Source organism: Salvelinus fontinalis, chromosome 39 (assembly GCF_029448725.1).
Source record: "Salvelinus fontinalis isolate EN_2023a chromosome 39, ASM2944872v1, whole genome shotgun sequence".
Lineage (NCBI taxonomy): Eukaryota > Metazoa > Chordata > Actinopteri > Salmoniformes > Salmonidae > Salvelinus > Salvelinus fontinalis.
Window position 1 is genome coordinate 14,709,786 of NC_074703.1, and position 25,581 is coordinate 14,735,366.

General features: G+C 42.7%; 2 protein-coding genes across 4 annotated transcripts in view; one reads left to right on the forward strand and one right to left on the reverse strand.

The window, feature by feature from the left end:
* The window catches only part of LOC129838234 (protein lin-7 homolog A), a 39,958-nt gene extending 24,799 nt beyond the window's left edge, over positions 1 to 15,159 (forward strand). The window contains exons 5-6 of one of the 3 annotated variants that reach the window (XM_055905036.1): positions 2,076 to 2,287; positions 6,387 to 8,967. In XM_055905036.1, coding sequence (XP_055761011.1) covers positions 2,076 to 2,287; positions 6,387 to 6,411 — 237 coding nt within the window. In that variant the 3' untranslated portion in view covers positions 6,412 to 8,967. Of the gene's footprint in view, positions 1 to 2,075; positions 2,292 to 6,386; positions 8,968 to 14,588 lie in introns of those variants that run through there. The other 2 variants (XM_055905038.1, XM_055905037.1) reach the window with 2 other exon arrangements.
* A 2,275-nt stretch (positions 15,160 to 17,434) lies between these two features.
* On the reverse strand, positions 17,435 to 19,986 carry LOC129838679 (myogenic factor 5-like). Its single transcript, XM_055905806.1, has 3 exons — positions 19,466 to 19,986; positions 18,192 to 18,267; positions 17,435 to 17,849 (listed from the first exon to the last, which is right to left on the reverse strand). Exons 1-3 carry the CDS (start codon positions 19,913 to 19,915, stop codon positions 17,656 to 17,658), a joined length of 720 nt encoding a protein of 239 aa, XP_055761781.1. The 5' UTR covers positions 19,916 to 19,986; the 3' UTR covers positions 17,435 to 17,655.
* Positions 19,987 to 25,581: the final 5,595 nt, after the last annotated feature.

Genomic DNA, 25,581 nt, shown 5'->3' on the forward strand with positions numbered 1-25,581 from the left:
TAGTTCCACTAAGCACAAACCAGATGGGATGGCGTATCGCTGCAGCATGCTGTTGTAGCCATGCTGGGTAAGTGTGCTTTGAATTCCAAATAAATCACTTGCAGTGTCACCAGCAAAGCACCATCACACCTCTTCCTCCATGCTTCAAAGGTGGAAACCACACATGCTGAGATCATCCCTTCCCCTACTCTGCGTCTCACAAAGACATGGCGGTTGGAACCAAAAATCTCAAATGTGGACTCGTCAGACCAAAGGACAGATTTCCACTGGTCTAATGTCCATTGCTCATGTTTCTTGGCCCAAGCAAGTATCTTATTCTTATTGGTGTACTTTAGTAGTGGTTTCTTTGCAGCAATTCGACCATGAAGGCCTGATTCACACAGTCTCCCCTGAACAGTTGATGTTGAGATGTGTCTGTTACTTGAACTCCGTGAAGAATTTATTTGGGCTGCAATCTGAGGTGCAGTTAACTCTAATTAACTTATCCTCTGCATCAGTAGTAACTCTGGGTCTTCCTTTCCTGTGGCGGTCCTCATGGGAGCCAGTTTCATCGTAGCTGTAAGGGGGTGAGTACTGGCGGAAGAGAAGTCAGACGTAGGAGAGCAAAAACTGTGTTTCCAAAGGGCGCAGTTTAATAACAAAACCCACCGGAAAACATAGCAATCAAAAAATGGGTACATAACCCGACGCACACCAGGACATACAATAAACAATCAGACAAGGACATGATGGGGAACAGAGGGTTAAATACACAACATGTAATTGATGGGAATTGGAACCAGGTGTGATGGAAGACAAGACAAAACCAAAGGAAAATGAAAAGAGGATCAGCGATGGCTAGAAGGTCAGTGACTTCGACCGCCGAACGCTGCCCGAACAAGGACAGGGACCAACTTTGGCAGAAGTCGTGACAGTAGCGCTCTATGATTTTTTACGTTTTCCGGATTGACTGACCCTCATGTCTTAAAGTAATTATGGACTGCCATTTCTCTCTGCTTATTTGAGCTATTCTTGCCATAATATGAACTTGGTATTTTACCAAATAGGGCTATCTTCTATATTCCAAGTGACTATCTCATGAAGCTGGTTGAGAGAATGCCAAAGCTGTCATCAAGGCAAAGGGTGGCTACTTTGAAGAAGCCAGCAGCATACCACCCTGCATACCACTGCCGGCTTGCTTCTGAAGCTAAGCAGGGTTGGTCCTGGTCAGTCCCTGGATGAGAGACCAGATGCTGCTGGAAGTGGTGTTGGAGGGCCAGTAGGAGGCACTCTTTCCTCTGGTCTAAAAAATATCCCAATGCCCCAGGGCAGTGATTGGGGACACTGCCCTGTGTAGGGTGCCGTCTTTCGGATGGGACGTTAAACGGGTGTCCTGACTCTCTGAGGTCATTAAAGAGCCCATGGCACTTATCGTAAGAGTAGGGGTGTTAACCCTGGTGTCCTGGCTAAATTCCCAATCTGGCCCTCAAACCATCATGGTCACCTAAAAGTCCCCAGTTTACAATTGGCTCATTCATCCCCCTCCTCTCCCCTGTAACTATTCCCCAGGTCGTTGCTGCAAATGAGAATGTGTTCTCAGTCAACTTACCTGGTAAAATAATGGAAAAATAAAAGAAATCTCAAATATATATATATATTTTTTTTAATTAACACTTTTTTGATTCCATGTGTTATTTCATAGTTTTGATGTCTTTATTATTTATTTTGAAAATAGTAAAAATAAAGAAAAACCCTTGAATGTTGCTTGGTCCTGTATATTACTCTGGGCTTGAGAATGAAGTACTAATTCTACCAATATGCAATGCTTGTTGAACTAAGTAAAAATACATTTGACTTCCAGTACAAACCTAATTGGTTGTACCCATTTAGAAACTGAAGCTGCTGCTGTGTAACTGTGTCATTGTTGCTTACATAAAAGTCTTGGCAAAGTTTCTTTATTTCTCTGTCCATGCCAATTAAGAAACTGAGGCAGACTTCAGAGACCATATCACTACAACACTAACACATTGCCACCACATTTCTTAAATGTGCTGAGTCTCTTCTCTCTCTCATTCTCTTTCACTGTATCTCCCCAGAGTGTAGAGGGGGAGCACCACGAGAAGGCGGTGGAGCTTCTGAAGGCAGCCAAGGACAGTGTGAAGCTGGTGGTACGCTACACGCCCAAGGTCCTGGAGGAGATGGAGGCGCGCTTCGAGAAGCTCCGCACGGCCCGCCGCCGCCAGCAGCAGCAGCTCCTCATGCAGGCTCAGCAGCAGCAGAACCTCACTACCCAGCAGAACCATATGTCGTAGGTGAGGCTTTCCATTGCTTTAAGGGTGGGGGACCGTAGCCTGGTGCCAGATCTATTTGTACTGTCTTGCCGACTCCTATGGGCATTATCACACCAAAAATTACTGTAGGTGTTGGCAAGACAGCACAAACCAGATCTGGAACCACCGAGGAGAAGGAGTTGGACCACACGGATGAAGATAACAGCTGGTACAGTAAGAAGACCAGTACTCTAAACTGGCCATATCTTCACCAAACTATGATTTCATTTAGATTTATACTGTTTTAAGGATCTGACAGGGATTTTACATTTCAGTCATTTAGCAGACGCACTTATCCAGAGCGACTTGAGTGTATACATTTTCACACTTGTCCCCGTGAGAATCAAACCCACAACCATGGCGTTGTAAGCGCCATGTTCTACCAACTGAGCCACACGGGACTCTTTAGCACCTCAAAGGTTTTTGGGGAATAGGGTGAACTGAAGGAGGCTGGCATTGTCTGGAGATACACATTGCACCATTGAAAGAGCAACAGCATTTAAAACGCAACGAATGCCTTTGAAAACTGCCTATGTGGCATCGATATGAGTCAGAAACAGTTATTCTAGTGTCCAAATTGACTACAAAGTGTTTGGAACAATTGTGTGTCACAACGGGTAATTGAAGGATGGGTTTTGATTAGACTAAGTACATTTGCCTACTAACATGGGGTGAACAGCTGCAGTGATTGCTCTCTATTCAATAGCATACATTGAGACAGACCTGCCCAGCAGCCTGGCTTTGTTTCCATAAGACAGAACATTGTGCATTTTTTTTACTTGAGAAATACTGCAACAAACACCTTTATCAGATGTAAAATTGCACAACTTAAACATCCTTAGCAAAAACGCCCAAATTTAATTACAGATTTCTTGAGTTACCTTCGATTAATTCTTGGGATTTTGAGGAAGTGAAATAGGCTTCTGCATCTACAGTGTCTCATGGGGGACAAACATCATTAACCAAGCGTGGAATCAGTCCGGAAACAAACCTCCAAGACTGAAATCTTATTTTTCTAATGAGCAACAGAAAAACAGAAGTGCCAATCGGCATGTTCAGTGGTTCTTTAAAACCTATTGTGCTCTTTATACCCAGAGAGAGTACCAGAGAGGCTCCTGTCAGAGAGGCTCCTACTGCACAATGATACCAGGCCTTGTCCTTCGGGTAAAAGTTACAGAGGATTACATCAAGCGTTTAAATTTTTCATTAAACATTTCCTTGCAGCACACATTAAGTTCCTGGGATGAGCGCTTAATCTATTTCAGGGTGTTTGTTAACGAAGCAGTTGCAATCCCCTGTACAGTCATAACCGTCTATGTTGTGTCAGTAATTCAGCTGCGTGGCTTGTGAATTATTTGAGATATGGCTGAGCAAATAAGAGCTCATGCTCATGGGATGCTACATGTTTTATAACACATACCACAGAGCAAACTTTACTTGGCTGTTACGCTCGTCGTTTGAATGACGAGACCAAGGTGCAGCGTGGTAGGCAAACATCTTACTTTTATTAAAATGAACACTGAAAAACAACAAAATACAAAACTAACGTAAAGTTCTGCAGGCTACACAGCAACTATACAAAATCAAGATCCCACAAACTAAGGTGGAAAAAAGGCTGCCTAAGTCTGATCCCCAAACAGAGACAACGATAGACAGCTGCCTCTGATTGATTGCCAACCCATGTCACACCCTGACCTAACCAAACAGAGAATAAACCCGTAAAACCAGACTCTATGGGGGAGGGTCCGGGTGGGCATCTAGCCTCAGTGGCGGCTCGGGTTCGGGACGTAGACCCCGCTCCACTCGCAGATCCCTCCGCTTCCATGGAACCGGACCGTGGATCGTCGCCGGAGGCTCCGGACCGTGGATCGTCGCCGGAGGAACCGGACCGTAGATCGTCGCCAAGGAACCGGACCGTGGATCGTCGCCGGAGGAACCGGACCGTGAATCGTCGCCAGCGACTCCGGACTGTGGATCGTCGCCGTAGGAACCGGACCGTGGATCGTCGCCGGAGGAACCGGACCGTGGATCGTCGCCGGAGGAACCGGACCGTAGATCCGCTGGTGGCTCCGGACCGGGAACCTCCGCTGGAGACTCTGGACCGGGAACCGTCGCTGGTGGCTCCGGACCTCCGACCGTCGCTGGAGACGCCGGACCTTGGATCGTCTCTGGAGGCTCCGGGCCATGGATCATCACTGGAGGCTACGGGCCATGGATCATCACTGGAGGCTACGGGCCATGGATCATCACCGGACTGGTGTCACGCTCCTCAGCACGCCCACTCTGCAGCGCTCTCAACGCCAACACTTCTCTCCGGAATCTTTCGTCGAGTTCCTCACTCGACTCCCTGACTGGCTCTGGTTCACCCCTCGGCTCCGCCGACCACTCTGTGTGCCCCCCTCCAAAACAAATTGGGGGGCTGCTTCTTGGGCTTCCGTCGTGGTTGCGAACCCCGGAGTCGTCGTTGATCCTCCTTCGCTGCCTCCGCCTGCTTCCATGGCAGGGTCTTGTCCCCTGCCATAACCTCCTCCCATGTTCATGATGTCCTCCACTCACTTTTCTCCCGGGCCCAGGATCCCTGCTCCTCCTGGCCACGCTGCTTGGTCCTTTGCTGGTGGGATCTTCTGTTACACTCGCCGTTTGAATGAGGAGACCAAGGTGCAGCGTGGTAGGTGAACATCTTACTTTTATTAAAATGAACACCGAAAACCAACAAAATACAAAACAAACGTAAAGTTCTGCAGGCTACACAGCAACTATACAAAATCAAGATCCCACAAACTAAGGTGGAAAAAAGGCTGCCTAAATATGATCCCCAATCAGAGACAACGATAGACAGCTGCCACTGATTGGGAACCATACCAGGCCAACATAGAAAATACAACATAGATTGCCCACCCTAGTCACACCCTGACCTAACCAAATAGAGAAAAATAATTATCTCTAAGGTCAGGGCGTGACATTGACTGCATCAGTGCAAAGTTGAGGCAGACTTATGGTATACAAATATACCCCGTCATTGCTTGGATTGCTGGAGGTGATAAAGCAAAAATAACAACAACTCTGAAAATAGGTAGTAGTATTACTAAGCCTGTCTGGGCCACATCACAAAAGACTTAACACCACCTGCAGGCTAAGGGATCCTCAGTGGCACTGATCGTTTGATACTAACCCTCCTCATGTAGCCCTCGTTTAGCTCGGGGAGGTATGTGAGAGCTTGTAGACCTGTGCAGTAGAGGCATGAGGTGTGGGGACTGAGCAGGGATCATGTTGTATCAACCCTGGCATGCTGACTACAGGGCTTTGCCACAGTGGCCAAGAGGCCGGTGGCCAAGCAAGCAACACGCACCGCGGACAGGCTGCTAGGTGGCAAGCACCATGGGATTGCATGGAATCTGTTCGTCATGTAGCCTTCCTCTCTGATACACTCCCGGCCATTCTGACTCTCTCTCGCATACCTGGCCAGGCTGACCAAGGCCGAGGACACAATAGGCTCTGCTATATCTCTGTTCTCAGTAGTAGTGGGAATTCCACAGACATGTAGCCATTTCCTGCTGTCAAATGACCTAGTGGCTTCATAGGTGGAATGTTACTCATATTTTTCATAATTAATAAACTTTATTTCTAAAACCTGACCGAAAATCCGGTGTTTTTATGTCAAACGGATTTGTTATATTTCAGTCTTCTGTGATGTATATTAAGTGTAATACTGGGATGCAAACTCAAAATGTAATACATTTAAACTCTTTATCTGACATGGTACAGATAAGTCCATAACCTCGTGTGTGAGGTGTATGCTTTTGTTTCAAAGTAGATTTGTTTAAGACTACCAAGAAACACTCTGTGTGACCCTGATTTAGCCCACTGCAGTAAAAGGTTAATTCACAATCATTTTTAATTGGCTTTTCACAGTTCAATTAGCTTTTCGCAGTTCACAGCAGAGTACATTACACTTTTTTGTAATTTATTGTACCAGAATATGAAATTAGCATCCCACTTTACTGACCTGTCAAAGTACTGACTTGTCAAATGGTTTCAAGCATTGCTCTCAGCTTTTCTTACACCTATCCTTCACAGGCTGTTCCAAAAGAAGAAGAAGTGAAGGACACTGAAAGGAAGGTTCTAAGTCCATCTCTGTACGGAGGATCCCGAAGGAACCACCTGGTAGAGGAGAATATGATACTGTTAAGCAGTGAAGACTCTCTCTCCCCCTTCGATGTACTGCCAACAGAGTGAAGCACAACTGAAAGATATGTGTTCTAAAATGTAAACAATGGTGCTTGTGACTTGAGAGATTGGAGGCTAGCACTGAAACTCATCCTTTTAACTTTTATTTTGTTTGTGTTCATTTGAAGTTGTCCTGTAACAGTTGAAAGTTGTAACCCTCCACAATGCTCCTTGTCATTTGTGATAGTTTACTTCTTTCTGTTATATATTTTGAATTCATTTCACTTGTTTCCTGACTTTGGTTTTGCTATAGCTTTGTACAGTGATATTTCTATTTCTATTGTTTCTTCTGTGGGAGCTTGTCTGTGTGTGAATGAACAGTGTTTCTTCTGTGGGAGCTTGTCTGTGTGTGAATGAACATTGTTTCTTCTGTGGGAGCTTGTCTGTGTGTGAATGAACATTGTTTCTTCTGTGGGAGCTTGTCTGTGTGTGAATGAACATTGTTTCTTCTGTGGGAGCTTGTCTGTGTGTGAATGAACATTGTTTCTTCTGTGGGAGCTTGTCTGTGTGTGAATGAACATTGTTTCTTCTGTGGGAGCTTGTCTGTGTGTGAATGAACATTGCTTCTTCTGTGGGAGCTTGTCTGTGTGTGAATGAACATTGCTTCTTCTGTGGGAGCTTGTCTGTGTGTGAATGAACATTGTTTCTTCTGTGGGAGCTTGTCTGTGTGTGAATGAACATTGCTTCTTCTGTGGGAGCTTGTCTGTGTGTGAATGAACATTGTTTCTTCTGTGGGAGCTTGTCTGTGTGTGAATGAACATTGTTTCTTCTGTGGGAGCTTGTCTGTGTGTGAATGAACATTGTTTCTTCTGTGCGAGCTTGTCTGTGTGTGAATGAACATTGTTTCTTCTGTGGGAGCTTGTCTGTGTGTGAATGAACATTGTTTCTTCTGTGGGAGCTTGTCTGTGTGTGAATGAACATTGCTTATTTTGTGTCCAACTTGTCCTGCTTTGGATAAACGTGAACTCTTTTTTTACCTTATATATATTGCAGCGAGAAAATATTTTGTATGGAAACTTGTAGATTTAGCAATAACAGACTTTCGTTGGTTTTACATTTCACATAAAAGTAATGATTAGAGATATACAGTATGTGGGAAAGATACAAAAGTTAACAATGTAATACTAGGTCAACTGTATCTTATGCACTGTGTGTCATAAGGCAGCTTCTGCCATGAAAATCAAACGGCTGTTAAAAGAGAGGTATGTAAAGTGGATGAATACACAGAGATAATTGTATTCATACAATTGGAAGTACAATTATCGTGCAATTTCATATCTTGACTTTCAGCTCTCAAGTCAGCCATTTAATGATTGTTAGTCATCTACTCTTATCAAATGAATATATACAGAGAGTATATAGAGTAATCATATAAAATAACATTTACATATATCAATATAATTTGAACATTTGAATCATTTATATGAGGAATGTCAAACACATTTATATATATATATTAATGACCTGGAGGGTTAATCAAATGGTGCAATTGTCTTTATTTTTAAATCAATCTATTTTATTGTTTATAATCTGAGTTGTGCATAAAGTAATTTCATTAAGGTATGTGTGTGTTTGTTAACATGCAGATGATTATTTAAAATATTGAATTGTATAAGACCTATAGCCCAGTGTATAATTCGTACCAGAATAGTATGGTTAATGGACTCATTCTCCTGGATCTGCGTCGTCAACTTTACATTTTGACAATCATTGTGAGTAAGAGACTGTGGAATGTTCTAGTCGTCTTATCAATAAGGGACCTCTGTTATAAACTCTGTCTTTCATCCCTCTACCTATAGTCTGGCGTAGTATTCTCATGACAAGTAACCATATTTAAGTATAACATGTTGCACTGTGGTTTCATTGAAGCTATTAGAAAACCAGTTGATGATCGACACTGATCAAAAGGAGTCTTGTATCTGTAGTGCTGTCAGACAAACATTACATTGGATGGTTTTCCTAGTAGCAAACTCTAGTATGTATTTTCTATATAGGCCTAGTTCCTTTGTGGGTGGGTATTGAAGTAGTGCAAGATCATTTAACATCCATACTGTGTGCAATGTGCCATCCTGATAGTCCAACCAGATTGGGCTGTGAACGTGTTTTGTCCCTCAACTTTTGAGCAGTTCATCTTGCCTCTGACAGATCCCTTTTGTACATTTACTCATTCTCTTTCTTATTGCCGACTTGCATTTTTTAGGCTGGACGTACTGTACTTCCTGACTGGACGTACTGTACTTCCTGATTCAACGTACTGTACTTCCTGATTCGACGTACTGTACTTCCTGATTCAACATACTGTACTTCCTGACTGGACGTACTGTACTTCCTGATTGTACAGAAAAAAAGACAACACCAAGTGATATGCAATTGTTATACATATTATATTTGTATAAATAAATATATGTGCTTGTGTACAATGATGACTTAATTGACCACGAACTGCTTCTTCTTCTACTGTGTCTATTGTGCTTGTCTGAAATCTGGGGTAAGGGGAAGCAGGCTACAGCTAACTCCTGACCCCTGTCTGTTTGAGCTGTGAACAGGAGTTACAGGGCAGCAGTGTAGCACTCTTCCAAAGTAATAATGGTCTCTCAGTGAGGGGGTCACTGGTTCTGACACTGCCTTCCACTGACAGGTACTGAGATGAAGTGCCTGTGGATGACGCTTTTACATTATAATTCCCCCTTGAATTTAAGCATCGATATAAACCCAATCGCCAATGGACGTCAGAAGGCAGACACTGAAACTAATGTCGGAACTCAGTGGTCCTTGTAAGATGGCGGAAGGAAACTCAAGCTGAGGATGTGGATTTGCTTGCGCCGGCTACACTGACTATATAGAACACAGTGTGTATCGGCCTACTATTGTGTTTGTCAAAGGGAACATGTATTTTTTACACGACTAGACAAACCAGGCTGTGTGTGCTATTATAAACTTGGCTGAAGCTGTAGACCGTATACCACGATTATGACAAAACATGTAATTTTACTGCTCTAATTACATTGGTAACCCGTTTATATTAGCAGTAAGGCACCTCTGAGGTTTGTGGTATATGGCCAATATACCACGGCTAAAGGCTGTTTCCAGACACTGCGTTGCATTGTGCCTAAGAACAGCCCTTAGCCATGGTATATTGGTCATATGCTACACCTCGGGACTTATTGCTTAATTCTACTTCCCTCAGATAGAATCAAAGGAATATTTCCATCAGGAATGTCTAATTCATAAACCGCAACTCATCTTCGCAATCCATCTATCTACTTAATCACCTCTTTTCTCATTCCACGGCGCTAATGAACTGAGTAGTGAGGATGGAAACGCAAACTCGCAATTAGGCATCACTGATGAGAGATCAGTGAAATATGTTCATATCTGTCATTCTTATTCTGTAAAATGAATAGATCTCAGCTTGAATTAATCGTTCAGTTGGCTACACACTACAGAGACCTTCATATAGTCTAGAGGGCTTGTGTTGGAGAATGTACAAGCTACAGCACAGGTGTCAAACTCGTTCCACGGGGGGCCGAGTGTCTGCGGGTTTTCGCTCCTCCCTTGTACTTGATTGATGAATTACATTACTAATTAGTTAGGAACTCCCCACACCTGGTTGTCTAGGGCTTTATTGAAAGGAAAAACCAAAAACCTGCAGACACTAGGCCCTCCGTGGAATGAGTTTGACACCCCTGAGCTACAGAGACTGGGCCATGTCGTGGTTACTGACATTTGATCCCTCAGGAATGACATTGCATTATATGCATCTAATCTCATCTTTGTGGACATATGAATCCTGGCTACAAGTCATTTCCATTAGCACAACCTTTAAATTAATCAGATTGATCTGATGAGTCGAATGCAAATTAATAACAGCATAGCTGGCATATGTATTCACTGTATAACACTGTAAGGAATTCAAACTTATATGGCTGGTGTGAATTGATGTATGTCTGTGTAATGCTGGAACACACCACTTACTTTATAGCCAGGTGAAATCACATCCTCTCTGTCTCCGTGACAACATACTTCCAGATGCAGGTGTGGGGGGGGGGGGGGGGGTCAGACTTTACTCTATAGGGTGGGGGCATTGCATGTGATGTGATACCCTGTTGGTCTGCCGTGGCAACCTAGAGGCAGAAAACGCTGCTTTTGTGCCACAGACATTTGGTGGTAGGTGATAAAACAATACTTTGTATGATTCCCCATGGAAGCAAATGAAGAAGAAAAGGCCAAGAATACTATCTGTAGGATAAACTACAAAGGTTATGTAGTGTTAACATAAATGATGTTCCTATACAGAAGATTAGACTGAGCCTAGTATAGTAGTCTGTCTGGCACCAGGTCTAGAAGTCTTCCAGTCACACCTCGCTGTGTAGTCACATGGGTTGCGCGTTAGCCATGCTAAGAGTATAGACCAGGGGTATTCCGACCCAAATCGACCTATTCAAGTCTTACCTTACGAAGTCCGGACTACTGCTGGTTTTCTGTTAATGACCTCATAGTTAATTGCACCCCCCTGAGCCGTATACTACAAAGTAGGATCAGTGAGTTAGTCAGCTAACTTTGATAAACAATCAGAAATAACTATTGATTTTCTGGGCTTATTCTTCCCCCCCAAAATTGCTGGCTAACTCATTGAGATGAGATAGGTGAGATAGGGTGCAGGCCAGGCAGCAGGCTGTTAGCCAACCTGCCAGCTTAGTGTAGTCTGCCACTAGCGCAGTCAGTGTAGTCAGCTCAGCTATCCCCATTGAGACCGTGTCTGTGCATTGATCTAGGTTGGGCAAAACTAAACATGGCGGTGTTCGCCTTAGCAATCTCACTGGAATAAAGACCTCCTCCATTCCTGTCATTATTGAAAGAGATTGTGATATCGCACATCTAAAAATAGGGCTACTTAATGTTAGATCCCTCACTTCCAAGGCAGTTATAGTCAATGAACTAATCACTGATTATAATCTTGATGTGATTGGCCTGACTGAAACCTGGCTTAAACCTGATGAATTTACTGTGTTAAATGAGGCCTCACCTCCTGGTTACACTAGTGACCATATCCTCCGCGCATCCCGCAAAGGTGGAGGTGTTGCTAACATTTACGATAGCAAATTTCAATTTACAAAATAAAAATACTGCGCTTTCGTCTTTTGAGCTTTTAGTCATAAAATCTATGCAGCCTACTCAATCACTTTTTATAGCTACTGTTTACAGGCCTCCTGGGCCATATACAGCATTCCTCACCAAGTTCCCTGAATTCCAATCGGACCTTGTAGTCATGGCAGATAATATTCACATTTTTGGTGGCTTTAATATTCACATGCGAAAGTCCACAGACCCACTCCAAAAGGCTTTCGGAGACATCATCGACTCAGTGGGTTTTGTCCAACATGTCTCCGGGTTTACTCACTGCCACAGTCATACTCTGGACCCAGTTTTGTCCCGTGGAATAAATGTTGTGGATCTTAATGTTTTTCCTCATAATCCCAGACTATCGAACCACCATTTTATTACGCTTGCAATCGCAAAAAATAATCTGCTCAGACCCCAACCAAGGATCATCAAAAGCTGTGTTATAAATTTGCGGACAACCCAAAGATTCCTAGATGCCCTTCCAGACTCCCTACACCTACCCAAGGACGTCAGAGTACAAAAGTCAGTTAACTACCTAACTGAGGAAGTCAATTTAACCTTGCGTAAAGCTAACTAAAAAGCAGCATTCCCCAAGAGGATGGCTTTCACTTCAGCAGTGACAAATTCATGAACTTCTTTGACGAAGAGATCATGATCATAAGAAAGCAAATTACAGACTCCTCTTTAAATCTACATATTCCTCCAAAGCTCAGTTGTCCTGAGTCTGCATAGCCTGCCAGGACCTAGGATCAAGGGAGACACTTAAGTTTTTTTATACTATATCTCTTAACACATTGATGAAAATAATCATGGCCTCTAAATCTTCAAGCTGCCTAATGGACCCTATTCCTACTAAACTACTGAAAGAGCTGCTTCCTGTACTTGGCCCTCCTATGTTGAACATAATAAACGGCTCTCTATCCACCGGATATGTACCAAACTCACTAAAAGTGGCAGTAATAAAGCCTCTCTCGTAAAAGCCAAACCTTGACCCAGAAAATATAAAAAACTATCGGCATATATTGAATCTCCCATTCCTCTCAAAAAAATGTGCTGTTGCACTACAACTCACTGCCTTCCTGAAGACAAACAATGTATATGAAACGCTTCAGTCTGGCTTTAGACCCCATCATAGCACTGAGACTGCACTTGTGAAGGTGGTAAATTACCTTTTAATGGCATCAGACCGAGGCTCTACATATGTCCTCGTGCTTCTAGACCTTAATGCTGCTTTTGATACCATCTATTCTTTTGGAGAGATTGGAAACCCAAATTGGTCTACATGGACAAGTTCTGGCCTGGTTTAGATCATATCTGTCGGAAAGATATCAGTTTGTCTCTGTAGATGCTTTGTCCTCTGACAAATCAACTGTACATTTCGGTGTTCCTCAAGGCTCCGTTTTAGGACCACTATTGTTTTCACTATATATTTTACCTCTTGGTGATGTCATTCGGAAACATAATGTTAACTTTCACTGCTATGCGGACGACACACAGCTGTACATTTCAATGAAACATGGTGAAGCCCCAAAATTGCCCTCCCTGGAAACCTGTGTTTCAGACATAAGGAAGTGGATGGCGGCAAATGTTCTACTATTTAACTCGGACAAAACAGAGATAGTTCTAGGTCCCAAGAAACAAAGAGATCTTCTGTTGAATCTGACAATTCATCTTGATGGTTGTACAGTCTTCTCAAATAAAACTGTGAAGGACCTCGGCGTTACTCTGGACCCTGATCTCTCTTTTGACGAACATATCAAGACTGTTTCAAGGACAGCTTTTTCACATCTATGTAACATTGAAAAAATCTGAAACTTTCTGTCCAAAAATGATGCAGAAAAATGTATCCATGCTTTTGTTACTTCAAGGTTAGACTACTGCAATGCTCTACATTCCTGCTACCCGGATAAAGCACTAAATAAACTTCAGTTAGTGCTTAACACGACTGCTAGGCCGTGAACCAAAAAATATGATCATATTACTCCAGTGCTAGCCTCTCTACACTGGCTTCCTGTTAAGGCTAGGGCTGATTTCAAGGTTTTACTGCTAACCTACAAAGCATTACATGGGCTTGCTCCTACCTATCTTTCTGATTTGGTCCTGCCGTACATACCTACACGTACGCTATGGTCACAAGACGCAGGCCTCCTTACTGTCCCTAGAATTTCTAAGCAAACAGCTGCAGGCAGGGCTTTCTCCTATAGAGCTCAATTTTTATGGAATGGTCTGCCTATCCATGTGAGAGACGCAGACTCGGTCTCGACCTTTAAGTCTTTATTGAAGATTCATCTCTTCAGTAGGTCCTATGATTGAGTGTAATCTGGCCCAGGAGTGTGAAGGTGAACGGAAAGGCACTGGAGCAACGAACCACCCTTGCTGTCTCTGCCTGGCCGGTTCCCCTATCTCCACTAGGATTCTCTGCCTCAAACCCTATTACAGGGGCTGAGTCACTGGCTTACTGGTGCTCTTCCATGCCGTTGGTAGGAGGTGTGCGTCACTTGAGAGGGTCGAGTCACTGACGTGATCTTCCTGTCCGGGTTGGCGCCCCCCCCTTGGGTTTGTGCCGTGGGAGAGATCTTCGTGGGCTATACTTGGCCTTGGATAGTAAGTTGGTGGTTGAAGATATCCCTCTAGTGGTGTGTGGGCTGTGCTTTGGCAAAGTGGGTAGGGTTATATCCTGCCTGTTTGGCCCTGTCCGGGGGTACCGTCGGACGGGGCCACAGTGTCTCCCGACCCCTCCTGTCTCAGCCTCCAGTATTTATGCTGCAATAGTTTGTGTCGGGGGGCTAGGGTCAGTCTGTTATATCTGGAGTATTTCTCCTGTCTTATCCGGTGTCCTGTGTGAATTTAAGTATGCTCTCTCTAATTCTCTCTCTCTCTTTTTCTTCTCTCTCTCCCTCTCTCTCTCTCTTTCTCTCTTTCTCGCAGAGGACCTGAACCCTAGGACTATGCCTCAGGACTACCAGACCTGATGACTCCTTGCTGTCCCCAGTCCACCTGGTCGTGCTGCTGCTCCAGTTTCAACTGTTCTGCCTGCGGCTATGGAACCCTGACCTGTTGACCGGATGTGCTACCTTGTCCCAGACCTGCTGTTTTCAACTCCCTAGAGACAGCAGGAGCTGTATAGATACTCTGAATGATCGGCTATGAAAAGCCAACTGACATTTACTCCTAAGGTGCTGACCTGATGCACCCTCTACAACCACTGTGATTATTATTATTTGACCCTGCTGGTCATCTATGAACATTTAAACATCTGAACATCCATGTTCTGTTATAATCTCTTCCGGCACAGCCAGAAGAGGACTGGCCACCCCTCATAGCCTGGTTCCTCTCTAGGTTTCTTCCTATGTTCTGGCGTTTTTCTAAGGAGTTTTTCCTAGCCACCATGCTTCTACACCTGCATTGCTTGCTGTTTGGGGTTTTAGGCTGGGTTTTTGTACAGCACTTTGTGACATCAGCTGATGTAGGAAGGGCTTTATAAATACATTTGATTGATTGATTGATCCTGCTGTGTAGTATTTATTTATTTAACCTTTAAACCTGGTGTCCCAAGTTTAAATCAGTCCCTGATTAGAGAGGACTTTTTTATGGTTTGAGGTCCAGGTTTGAATTTGAGGGGTATATACTATTATTAACTAGACAACTAGCTATAGCCTAAAATCCTACTGTGCACACACTGGTTGAATCAACGTTGGTTAACCAATGTAGAATAGACTTTGAATGGACATCTGTGCCCAGTGGGATAAATCAACATGGTGTCTAGATTACTCACGCAAAGCTGGGTCCTCAATGTAAGGGCAATAGTTAGCCTTCATAATGACAAAACCATTTGAATGATATTGCATTGATGTGATTATGAATCACTTAATGTTAAATTATGTTTAATGTAAGAGTCTGGCAGCTAGCTAACTATATTGTATTGATGTGATTATTCACTTAATATTGTTAAATATATTTAATGTAAGAGTCTGGCAGCTAGCTAACCTCCTCATAGCCGCCTCATAATTTAAAGGAGGGATTTGCAGTGAGCATGAGGACAACATTGGCTCAACTTGAGCACGTGGGTTTTGGAGTTTTGAAGGAGCCTACAGAGAAATTGAATTGTTAACTGTCATCCTTTCATCCCAACATGTCCTATTAAAAGAGCACAATGTCTGTCAAATTGAATTGGATCACCCTGTTCCAGGAGAACTTTCCTGCAATTCAGGAAATGTAAAACGTGTACTATATATGAGGTTTAAAAAGACTTCTGACGTCTGTAATTTACACTATAAAATCTCAGACTTGATTTTCCCTTATGAAAAAAGTATCAACCCCTACAAAAATGTCTGTTAATTATAATCCACATAATAATTCACATTTCCTGTTGCTGCAGAATTATTTTCCTGCTGTAGAAAACGGAGTAAAATGAAGATCCTATATCTGTATCAATTTGTCAGGTAGTTATTGTTTACCTGGAATATGACACAAACAATATCACAGCCTACTTATTAGATAAGCAATTAAAAAAGCTCTGGAGTCATGTGAGCATGACAACTGACATCTCACAGTCAAGTATTAGAAATACCTCCCTCTTGTGGTGATAGTGTATACTCAGTACTGCAAATATTGGCTTTGGCTATTGTGAGAAATGCCAGAGTACCTCACATTAGAGTGATTTGTGTCAGGCTACGTTTAGTCCTTACATTGTCCAGGTTGAAAGAGGAATCAAATGGAAATAGATGAATGATATCCTAATAATAAAGTACTTGATGCAAATTACCCCCTGTTGTAACCTTGTCATACTATCTGTTGATGTGGAAACAAAGATTACATCTCTTGTCATCTCATGACGTCACATGCCTGGTGCATGAGTGATTTATGAATATATCCAAGGTTTAGCCATGGAAAATTACTTCAATGCGTGGGGAGCTTCGTAGCCAGTGGTGTGGCTTACTGAAATAGAAGCCCTCGCTGGTATGCCTGCTATGCCACAGAGCCATCTAGCATAGTGCCACAGAGGCAGAGCTAGTGTTTAACTACTAGTATTAGCCACTCACCACTGAGTCTCCCCCTCTGGTGTCACAATAGGAAGGTGCTTGTGATAAACATGAAGACTTGAGTGTCTCTCGAAAGTTGTGTCTCGACGAGACAGGTTTCTATGTTTTCACATGGGCAGACTGTGTGCTGTGCTGCCATGGGGCAAGTGATATAGGAGTTACATCATCTGTTGGTTGCTCTCAAACCCAAGTCAAAAAAACTGCAGTGACACATTCGATTTCACTGTGTTCTTCTATTATAAATGTGTTATAAATGTGAGGGAAATCCTTTTAGCCTAATGGGGTCACAATACAACAGGAAAAAGACTGTAACACTTTGATTTTATGAGCTATAGGCTTTGATGAGACGCAACATATGATACTAGTAACCCCTTCCCCTCCCTTACACACAATTTCAACTGTTCCGTTCAGGCCATTTGTTAAAAACGATGGTGTTTAGGTTGTAGTTAGGGATGTTAACAATGAGAAACATTTGTTACTGAAGAAAAAACAGGTACACAAACACTCTCTCCTCCCCTTCCAATCTCCACCCACCACACCAACACTCTGACCAGGAATGGAATGCAAGCTACTCTCTCTTCTGTAGTCACTGCATTTGATGGATTAAACAACATTTACACCAACAGATGTGGGAACTCTAGAATTGTTGAAACGTTTATTGATCATGAGAAATGTGAAGCTAACAAAGGCAATAGCTTAAATACAACTTGTTTGAATGATGCATAGGCCTATATTAGGACAGACACATGAAAAGGATCAATTAAATATGTTACATTTGGTATAATATTTTTTAATATAAATGAACATTTACAGTACATATTTACAATCTTATTTACAATACAAAAGTTGGCAGGTGTTGATCGATCTTAGCCATCACCGAAATAGGAAGTAAAAGTGGTATGCGTTTGAAGATCAGGGCCATCAGAATATTTATATTCTAATGCAGGTTTTCTTCACAACACGTGGTACACGGGTCTGTTCCCGGGGCTTTCTGGAGTGCAAGGCTGGGAGTCGGTGCTGGAGGGCGAGAAGGTAAGCATATCTCTGAGTCCTGCTGGGGCACTGGCATCCACCGAGGAGAGGCGATCTACTATGCTAGACAGGCAAGCCAGGCTGGAGGCACCAGCACCTCTCTCTCCAGAGCTCACTGGACAGGACAAACAGGTGAAGGACAAGGTCAGTCAAGACAATAAGGGAGCTAAATTATGGATGAGATCAGTTAACTACCATGTCCCATTGAGTCAATTTATGTGTATGGTGAACTTAAATGGATAGGCGGAATTATTCACGTAACTTGGAACATAATTTGTGTTTTTATAGTACGAATCAAAACGAATGAATGTAAACCTGGCAAGTTTTACAATACTCTACATACACAGGTGGTAGCCAGACCATAGCCTAACATAAGTCCATTACGTGTATTCATTATACTATGTCTATAGTTTTAATATTACATAACAAAAAAAACATATTAATCAATGTGTCTTACCATTCTTAGTATAGCTGTAGTTGTTGCCAAAGCTTGTGTTCATCTGAGGCCACACAACAGGACTGTTACAGTCAACCTACAAGGAAACAAACAGAGCAAACTGACGTTAGCACAGCAGTCAGGACAAAGCACGTGATATTATTCCCCTTCCTACGTTTCAGACATTTTGAAGTGTCTGAAATGCATTTTCCTCAACTGGTGCACAATAAAGAAAGCTACTAATAAAAACATACAAATATGAAATAATATTAAAATATAGGTAAATAATGTAATCTTTGGTCATCTTGCCAGACTGATAAATCCACAGTGTTCCTGCCTGTCTGGATAGGGTTCTTTATTTCACAGCCACCTCAGGGCCAACGTTGCAGGCTACTCCCATGATCTGCCCGGCTCTAGCCGTGGCGAATCGATTGTATCAGTGGAAGCAACACCAGTTTGTGCAAGATGACACTTTCTCCCAGTAAATCTGCAGAAAATCCTGGCAGCGGCAGAGAACATGCAGTCAGGATGGAATGCAGAAAAGCACAGTCTTTCCTGCCAGACTTCAGTAAGGTGGGTTTAGCAGGGTTTATTAGGCTATAACGTGTCCAGCGGTGGGAAAGCCATTACTCCATCCACCATCATAAAGATCCATTCTATTATTTAGCATTGCATCACCCTTTTAACCACTGTTTTGTAGAGCTGATTCTAATCTTGACTGGTCAACTGAGAAGGTATCATGCATGCACTGGGGTAATGTACATGCACCAAACACACCAATTAAAAAAGGATAGCATTTCCATGTGAAACGTAATGCATCATGCATGTATAACACTGCAAAAGAGCTGTTTGCATTAATGATGCAGCCAAAGACGATGAAATGCACAAGGGAATATTGTATTTGAGATCCCCCAACATCACAATCAGTGCAAGTCTATTCAATAAACATTCTACATTTGAAGTGAGCCTGTTCCCCTTCAGATCCAGGGAGATACTCTAAATGCAAATTAGTATTACAATATGCATGCTCAGAGACATCGGGAATTAAGCTACTAAGGTAGAGTCCCAAACAAAAGCTTTTTAACTCAAGATCTTGGGAGATACAATAAGACAGAGGCTAACAGCAACGTGATCCACCATTCAAATAGAGTACTCTGAATTAGTCCAAAGAGGGAAAACGTTGCAGCAGACACTGAACTAGCAGGACCTGATAAAACCTCTGTGTGCTGCACAGAGATAAGGAGACAGTGAGAGAAGCTGTATATGAGTCCGTGTGTGTCTGGTCTCAGTCTCACCATGCTGTCGGAGCAGCTGGACGAGGGGCTCCCAGGCTCTGAGCTGCTCTCCCCAGGAAGGCCGTAGTAGTTCTCCACATGCTCATGGAGCAGCTCCTGGAGGCTCTCGATGTACTGGATGGCGTTGCGCAGGATCTCCACCTTAGGCAGCCGCTGGCTGGGGTTGGCTGAGGTGCAGCGCCTCAGAGCCTCGAAGCCGTGGTTCACCTTTTTCAGCCGGCGTCGTTCCCTCATGGTGGCAGCCCGACGCCGGTCCACCGTGCTGGACTTACGCTTGCAGGCCTTGCAGGCCCACTGAAGGCAGTGACCCGCCTGGTGAGGAGCCCCAGGAACCCGGACGTGCTCGTCTTCCTCTGAGCCGTCCAGTTCCCCGGGGCCGAAGTCCAGGTCCTCTGGCGAGGAGGCACAGGCGCTGTCATAGAAGACCTGGGATGGGGAAAAGACATCCATGGCTGGGCTGTTGTTGTGGTTGAAGAAAAGAAGGAAATAACTCTCTGCTTTGGGAGAGCAGTGGGGTGAGAGAGGAGACCTCTGAGTGATATGAGGGGGCTGCTGCCATGGGGCCCCCCTTATATGCCCCCAGTCCAAAGCCCCAGGCCTACATTGGCCAGATCTAATTACCATGCCCCATTGGCCCAGGCAGGCTGGGGTTAGCTCAGCTCTCCGCCCCACCCGCTCCCTCACCCCCAGTACCCTGCAGAGTTCCCCACATCTGCACTCCCTGGTATTTTCCCACTCATTACACCACTACATGGCCCTTTTCTGTTAAGAAAGACCTATTCTGAGTAAAAGTAATGGTTGGTGAACACCAATAGTTGAACAGGTAAAGAGGAGAATAACTTTACCTCTTAGATCCGACAAAATAGTACTTTTTCTATACCAATTTTTAAATATATACACTACTAATATTGCAATGAGCCAACACTCAAAATCGTACACATATGTAAGTGTGATAATAATGGAGATTAGTTTTGTTTTCTAAAACTGAGCAATAGCAACGAGGTGAACCATGTACAAGAGTTTGCAGGCAAATTTTATGCTTGAGACAAATAGCAGCGTTACAGATGCAGCCCAGCTGCAAAGGGAGGTGTAACATTTCAAATCCCGATCATTCACATTGCAGCGGTAACTCCTCTAACCGGTCCTAACTCATCATTGAAGGTGTCATACACGGGGTGTCCGTGTTTGTTAACGCTCATTAAATAGGTAATTGAGCAATTAACACGAGTGCTTCAATTCTTGAATAATTTGCAAGACCTAGTTTACTGTCATAGTCAAACATACACCATTTAAAACCTAATTATAGCCATGTCAAATTATATTCAAAACAGATGGGCTTATACATTTAAACATGTACATATACAGTGCGGTGAAAAAGTATTTGCCCCCTTCCTAATTTCTTATTTTTTTGCACATTTGTCACACTTAAATGTTTCAGATCAAACAAATTTAAATATTACACAAAGATAACCCAAGGAAACACAAAATTCAGTTTTTAAAGTGGTGATTTTCTTTATTAAGTGAAAAAAGCTATCCGAACCTTCATGGCCCTATGTGAAAAAGTAATTGCCCCCAAAACTAATAACTGGTTGTGCCACCCTCCGCAGCAACAACTGCAATCAAGTGTTTGCGATAACTGGCAATGAGTCTTTCACATCGCTGTGGAGGAATTTTGGCACACTATTCTTCGCAGAATTGTTTTAATTCAGCCACAGCATCTCAATCGGATTCAAGTCCGGACTTTGACTAGGCCACTCCAAAACCTTCATTTTGTTTTTATTAAGCCATTCAGAGGTGGACTTGCTGGTGTGTTTTGGATCATTGTCCTGCTGCAGAACCCAAGTGCGCTTCAGCTTGAGGTCACGAACTGGTGGCCGGATATTCTCCTTCAGGATTTTTTGGTAGAGAGCAGAATTCATGGTTCCATCAATCACAGCAAGTCGTCCAGGTCCTGAAGCAGCAAAGCAGCCCCAGATCATCTCACTACCACCACCACCATCACACTACCACCACCATGTTGGACTGTTGGTATGATGTTCTTTTTCTGAAATGCTGTGTTACTTTTACGCCAGATGTAACGGGACGCACACCTTCCAAAAAGTTCAACTTTTGTCTCGTCAGTCCACAGAATATTTTGCCAAAAGTCTTGGGGATCATCAAGATGTTTTTTGCCAAAAGTGAGACGAGCCTTTATGTTATTTTTGGTCAGCAGTGGTTTTCGCCTTGGAACGCTGCCATGGATATCCATTTTTGCCCAGTCTCTTTCTTATGGTTGAGTCATGAACACTGACCTTAATTGAGGCGAGTGAGGCCTGCAGTTCTTTAGATGTTGTTGTGGGTTCTTTTGTGACCTCTTTGATGAGTCGTCGCTGCGCTCACTTTGTAATTTTAATCAGTAATCAGGCCTGGGTGTGGCTAGTGAAATTGAACTCAGCTTTCCAAAAATTGTGATTAACCACAGTAAATTCATGATTTAACAAGGGGTGGCAATTACTTTGTCATATAGGGCCATGAAGGTTCGGATAGCTTTTTTTCCCTTAATAAATAAAATTATCACTTACAAACTGCATTTTGTGTTTACTTGGGTTATCTTTGTGTAATATTAAAATTTCTTTGATGATCTGAAACATTTATGTGTGACAAATGTGCAAAAAAAAATATAAATCAGGAAGTGGGCAAATACTTTTTCACAGCACTGTAATTGTTGCACCTGGAAAGGTCTCAATATCTAATAATGTATAGTTTGAGGCCACTCTTAAAAGACCTGTATCGCATTGTATCCTTGATACATTTTACTCAATAAAATTAGAAATCTGGCATTACAATTGTGTTAACTTTTAAAACATTCGGCTTGTAATACATGTTAATAAGCTTGCTATATTCATTATTTAAGCTGCGTCTCGAAAGAGGCGGCTTGCGCCCGAACTACATGTGCATAGCCTAATTACGCATGAGAAACTAACTAGAACAAACACTGATGAATAGCCATGATGAGCTAGCTGCCTGTTTCAGTCGTTGGAGTAATTATTCGAGCTTTGTGTTTGTTGACACCCTACAAGGATACAATGTGGATATTTCTCACAACGTGTCAAAACGTTTGTCCTCCTCGATCTCTGGGAACCGCGCACACCTAAGAAAACACTAGAGTACCTGCCACTGAATTGCCGTCCGAGTTTGTATTGCGCACAGCTGAAGAAGACATTGGCATGAGTCTGGCCCTCGATGCTGCCGTTGAGATCAAAGGCTATATTGACTGTGAACAATCCCCAACAATATGGACAACGAGAAAACCTGGCAACAACCGACAGTTAATTGAGCCTATAGGATACGATTGCACCAGCATATGGTGTTAGTGGCGACACATCTAGCAGAGGCCTATGCGCTGCTCCAGTCGTTGTACACACTCACTCTGGCTCTGTGATCTGAAGTGCTAGTGGTGTCTCTTGGGAACTAGGGGGTTTGTTTTTTATCGCCTCTATTCCAGAGTTGTTGTCAGGGGTCAGAGGCAGAGTTAAGTGTAGGGCATTAGCTGGGATTTAATGTCCCTTTTCCCTCACGTGTGAAACCCGTATTTCTTCTAAACTTGCTGAAGCTTTGATTTCATGTGCTGTTGTGCCCCTCTTATCAGGTCTCCATTGGGGTCAGATATCAAATGTTCCATAAAGGTTTATTTACCACAGATTATATATGCCATAGATGGAAACTTTTTTTTTCTGTTTCTGAAAGATGTGGAGTATGGTGACAAATCATCTCAATTTTGTCTGATGAACAACATGTTTCAGACTGATACAATAATTTAAATTATACTTTATATAATCCTTCATGTAAAGTATTTCACTTTTCCAGTTAACCAATGTTTGTTTTTATATATGGTGGGAAGCCCATTTCTTAAAGTAACTGTCTAGTGTTTCCAGATTTCTATGAAATATGACCAACAGTTAGTTACAATATGAGTGAAATAGTTTTCCTTCCAAAAAGTGTAATTAAGTATGTTAAAAAGCAGCGCTTTACTGTGTTGGAATGGTGTGGGTGTACCTCAGCAATAGAATGTTGTGGGCATACCGGTCATTACAAATATTCATGTGAGCATAAAAAAGATTCATGCGAGTAGACCGCCGATTGGCCAGCTCATCCTCCTTTAGACCACTGATTGGCCAGCTCATCCTCCTCAGGAGTATGACATCATACTCAATGAGGAAATAGCAAGCATTTTTTAAATGGTCTGTTTGAGATAGAAGTTTGAGGTGGGGTTGTTGAAGTGTTTTTTTGTCCAATTTAGGCTTTGGCCACAAATGCGAGTATTGGATGAGTCAACACGATTATTTGGGAATGAGTAAGATTATTTCGGTATGAGTTAACAGAATATGAACTTTTAAAAGTGAGACTTTCACTGTTACTTTAATGGGTGCATTAGATCATATCACATGACAAGGGTTTTTGATTGGCAACACCACTTGTCTGGCAGGGAGCTGCAGTGTGCTGCCAACTACAATGTTGCAGGGAATCATTTCATAGCAGGATATTCTAGGAAAGCCAGATAAATCAAGGCATTTCTCCCAAAGGCTGATCCTCCCCTATAAAATCTCCCCTTTCATCGGCCTTGACTTTTTAAACACATCCTTCACAGCAAAATCCATTTCGATAGCATCATAAATGACAAGGAAATCTCTGTAAAATTGCAGGCCGATGTTGTCTACTAACAAGTCAAATGGTGATAATCCAACATACTGTAGTTATCCTCCATTTAAAACACCCAGAGAGAGGATTAAACAATTGAATCTCTATCACCTAACTTATAAAGACTGTATTATACATAAATAAGACAGTAATCATAGACATTAGTATAGGAATCACATCTATTAAACCCCAGACTGATCAATTTGCATCTAAATCTTAAAATAACAGGTCCCAAGGAAATTACGTCCCTCTCAACATAAAGGTGGTAATTGCTATTTTCCCAAGGTTTAGGTCTCAATGTTGAGCAGGTGGTAGATTTTGGTAAAACATATCAATGATATTATCCAAAAACAAACAGTAGATTGACAAAGTCATTTAGGGGGATCTGGGAGAGCCTTAGAACTCATTTGGAAGGAAGACGCTGGACACTTCTCATGGACACTGGGAAACAGGCCCACAAACTCACTGTGAGAAAGCTGCTTCGATCCCATTAAAACAACATTACTGTTGGGGCTATCTAGTTTCAGTTTGGTTCAGTGAGAGAATCAGAAGTAAAAGGAAAGACGTGAAGGGACTTTGAAGTACAGGCCCTATATCATTTGATAGAACTTACTGTATCAGGCATCACTGAAGTGCTCATTAAATCTATTTTTAATCGCACTAGGAATAGGAGCATGGGTGCTTTGACATTGTGATTTGGATAAATGTTGGTACATTGGATATGCAATCTGCTGTTTTGAGAAATCACCCAAAACGTACACTACCCTAAAGCCTTTTACGCCTTTATACAAAGACTGTAAGGTTAATCAATTTGAATGTACTCCGCGGCAATACAAAAACAACACCCCACAGAGACCCTAGTGCATCTCTACTATGGCCTTTTTTTCAAATGACTTGGATGAGTCACTAATAAGTTGTGTGTGTGCTTGGGGTCATGAGTCAGTGTGAGGTGTGTGTGTGTGTGTGTGTGTGTGTGTGTGTGTGTGTGTGTATGCTTACATTTGTGTGAGGGCTGAGGGAAAGGCAGACAAAACAACCTGGACTCGGGTGGACGTAACATAGTAAACAAAAATCCGGGACGCTGAAATTAGGATGATATTTTACGTTTGGTATGACATATATTAATTTCTGGATGTTCATCATCCATTTCTTATTATATGTTACAAATTACAATTCGTATGATATTTTACGTATTACATTTCATATGATAAGTTATGAATTGCAATTCGTACAATATGTTTTGAATTTACAATTCTTATGATATGTTACAAATTCCAATTTGTTGTGGCTAACATTATGTTACGCCTAGTCTATGACACCAGGCTGGACACACAGGGGTCAGCAGGGCAGTGTGTCAGCCCCAGAGACCTTAGAGGGAGAGGAGCAGTGCTCACTGTGATGCAGGGTTAGGTCTGCACAGCAATGCACTGTGGGATCAT